The 3,651-nt window shown below is 48.9% G+C and overlaps 1 protein-coding gene across 1 annotated transcript in view; it reads left to right on the top strand.

The window, feature by feature from the left end:
- The window catches only part of lrp6 (low density lipoprotein receptor-related protein 6), a 40,601-nt gene that overhangs the window by 12,109 nt on the left and 24,841 nt on the right, over window positions 1-3,651 (top strand). Inside the window, exons 7-8 of the mRNA XM_016550347.1 lie at window positions 553-949; window positions 1,841-2,012. Of these exons, the coding sequence (XP_016405833.1) occupies window positions 553-949; window positions 1,841-2,012 (569 nt within the window). The remainder of the gene's footprint in view (window positions 1-552; window positions 950-1,840; window positions 2,013-3,651) is intronic.

Consider the following 3,651-nt stretch of genomic DNA (forward strand, 5'->3'; position numbering starts at 1 on the left):
TGCGAGAGTGTGTGTGTGTGTGAGTGTGTGTGTGTTTGATGGTTACCAGCGGCTGCCGGCTCGCATTAATCCGCTCTCGGTTGACGTCGCAGGGTTACCGTCCGGTGGTTGCTATGGTAACGCGGTTTTCCCTGTGATCCGTGTTTCTGGGTCACATGACCGCCGGTGTGTGTCTGTACTGAGTGATCGCAGGCTTCCGATCGCACCGGGCTGCTGGGAACAGTCTTCTCTGTTTGAAAGCGTTTGGCTGAAAGAGACTCATTTGTAAGGCCTTTTGTCTGCGTCCCTCCCCCCTCTGAATGGACGCCACCAGCACGGCCTGATGGGAGATTGTTTCTCTGTTCAATGGCCTCATCTTGAGCGGGTTCATTCATTCTGTGTGTGTGCAGTGACTGAACATGTTTAACACATTCTGGAGTAAAACACCCTTGTTTGCTTTAAGGCAAAACCATTGCTTTTCATGCACTGGGCAGTTCAGAGATTGTGGTTTATTTTGCGTCAGACGTGTTATGCTCTTGAGTTCTGTGACCTCTGACCTCTGACCCTCTCCAGGTGCCACTCAGCTGCTGCTTCTGGCGCGGCGCACAGACCTGCGGCGGATCTCTCTGGACACGCCAGACTTCACCGACATCGTGCTGCAGACCGACGACATCCGGCACGCCATCGCCATCGACTTCGACCCGGTGGAGGGACACGTCTACTGGACGGACGACGAGGTGCAGGCCATCCGCAGGTCCCACCTGGACGGGAGCGAGGCTCAGTTCGTGGTGACCTCGCAGGTGAATCATCCGGACGGGATCGCCGTGGACTGGATCGCACGCAATCTGTACTGGACCGACACCGGCACGGACCGGATCGAGGTGACGCGGCTGAACGGAAGCATGAGGAAGATCCTGATCTCGGAGGAGCTGGACGAGCCGAGGGCCATCGTGCTGGACCCCGCCGCCGGGTGAGACCTCGTCTGCTTGAACTCTTCAGGCTGAATGAGTTTCATGTGGCGATTAGACGGCCTCTTCCTGCTTCATTTCAGTCAGTAGTTCACTGATCATTCGGAGAATAATTCAGTCATAGTACACATTCATAGCTTCACTTTAGTTTTTCTTCCGCAAACTCCGGATTTTTTGCTTTGCTTAATGTGTGTTTGTTTGCTGAAGTTACACAGGCTCCAATGAATTTCCTAAGATTCATTTTCTGGTTCTTAAACTCTTTTAGAGGACTGAATAGAGCCGAGTAATCCAAACTCATCGGAGTTTTAAAGGCATTACTTTGTCAGAAGGAACGGAAAAACTATTTATAACATTTGTTATAAACGTGTGACGCGTATAACGGTTAAATCAGGTGCGAAACATAAATATGGATACAGCGTGTTACCAGTTTTGAAGTCATTTAAAAACATTTTGTTCCTGAAATGTGTCCCTGGAGCACAAAAGCAGTGTTAAGTCGCTGGGGTATATTTGTAGCAATAGCCAACAATACATTGTATGGGTCAAAATTATACATTTTTCTTTTATGCCAAAAATCATTAGGATATTAAGTAAAGATCATGTTCCATGAAGATATTTAGTAAATATATTACCGTAAATATATCAACTTAATTTTTGATTAGTAATATGCATCGCTAAGAACTTCATTTTAACAACTTTATTGATTTTCTCAATATTTTTTATATGATCTAATCTGATTTCAAAACCATTTTTTGATTTTGAGAGCTGAAATCCAGTCGCTATTGAACCCTTTCATGAAAACATAGCCTTGCTCTAGTGTCGTCAAAGGCTGCTGGAGCTCCGTGTTCAGCGTGTGCTGAAGCGTGTGCTGAAGCGTGTGTCCCGTGTCGCTGCAGGTACATGTACTGGACAGACTGGGGTGAAGTGCCGAAGATCGAGCGGGCGGCTCTGGACGGGACGGAGCGGCTGGTGCTGGTCAACACGTCTCTGGGCTGGCCCAACGGACTGGCGCTCGACTACAGCGAGAGGAAGATCTACTGGGGAGACGCCAAGACCGACGTCATCGAGGTGAGAAACCACACTATCAGCAGCAGCGCCTCTTCAGTATCCACCTCAGTTATAAACACAAGCAAATAACATTCAGTCCTATTCCACTACAATACATATGTAGGAATATTTCATCAGTTTTCACTGTGTGTTTTCTCCAGTTGTGACGTGATGAATCATGGTGAATGTCACGAGGTCTCGTGCTGTCAGTCGTCTCTTACTCTCAGGCTTTAGCCTCTGGAGCTTCAGCGTGTCTCATTAGCCGTGGCTCCACAGGAGTGAGAAACTGCTGATAATCCTGACAGATACAGCTGTGTGTGTGTGTGTTTATATCCAGCCGGCAGCAGTGCTGCTTCACGCTGAGAGTTCACGCTAACAGCACGCACTGAGAGTCTGACAGAAACAAGACTCATGAACACACACACGTGGAGAACCGTCTGTGTGTGAGTGTGTCTGTGTGTGAGTGTGTCTGTGTGTGAGTGTGTGTGTCTGTGTGTGTGTCTGTGTCAGTGTCTGTGTGTGTCAGTGTCTGTGTGTGTCAGTGTCTGTGTGTGTCAGTGTCTGTGTGTGTCAGTGTCTGTGTGTGTCAGTGTCTGTGTGTGTCAGTGTCTGTGTGTGTCAGTGTCTGTGTGTGTCAGTGTCTGTGTGTGTCAGTGTCTGTGTGTGTCAGTGTCTGTGTGTGTCAGTGTCTGTGTGTGTCAGTGTCTGTGTGTGTCAGTGTCTGTGAGTGTGTGTGAGTGTCTGTGTGTGTGAGTGTGTGTGTGTGAGAGAATGTTAGACGTGAGTGTGTGAGTGTCTGTGTGTGTGAGTGTCTGTGTGTGTGAGTGTCTGTGTGTGTGAGTGTGTGTGTGTGTGAGAGAATGTTAGACGTGAGTGCAAGCACACATGGCTCTAGAGTAGGGATGCACCGATACCGATACTGGTATCGGTATCGGGCGTGTGTGTCAGTGTCTGTGTGTGTGAGTGTGTCTGTGTGTGTCAGTGTCTGTGTGTGTGAGTGTGTCTGTGTGTGTCAGTGTCTGTGTGTGTGAGTGTGTCTGTGTGTGTCAGTGTCTGTGTGTGTGTCTGTGTGTGTCAGTGTGTACTGTACTGTTCATGAGTAACTGAACTCATGAACTGGTCATATGATCTGCAGGGCTCCAGAAACATGAGCGTTGTCTGTAAGAGTGTAGTTTAGTCTGGAACATGAGACTCTGAGCTCCGTACGGACGTGACGCTGCTCTCTCGTTCGGGGGGAGGACGGCCAGTTCTGTGGTTTCAGCCCACATCTGGTTCCGATTGCGGCCTCCTCTCCATCTGCGGTCGCTGTGTTTAGAATAGACCCAGAATCTGAAAGCCACACCGCACTGCGGTCTCGATCCAAATCGGCGGAGACTGAGGCCCAAACACTCCAGATGGAAACTTCACCCGGAGCTCCAGCGAGCACGCTCTGATTGACCACACAGGTTCTTATCCTGGAATCTGGACCGGGATCTGAGCGCAGCACGTGTGTGTGTGTGTGTGTGTGAGAGAGTGTGTGTGTGTTTGTTTGTTTGTGTGAGTGTGTTTGTGTGTTTGTTTGTTTGTGTGTGTTTGTTTGTGTGTGTGTTTGTTTGTTTGTGTGTGTGTTTGTGTGTTTGTTTGTTTGTGTGTGTGTGTTTGTGTGTGTGTGTGTGTGTGT

Source organism: Sinocyclocheilus rhinocerous, unplaced genomic scaffold, assembly GCF_001515625.1.
Source record: "Sinocyclocheilus rhinocerous isolate Xijiao unplaced genomic scaffold, SAMN03320098_v1.1 scaffold3662, whole genome shotgun sequence".
NCBI classification, from domain to species: Eukaryota; Metazoa; Chordata; class Actinopteri; order Cypriniformes; family Cyprinidae; genus Sinocyclocheilus; species Sinocyclocheilus rhinocerous.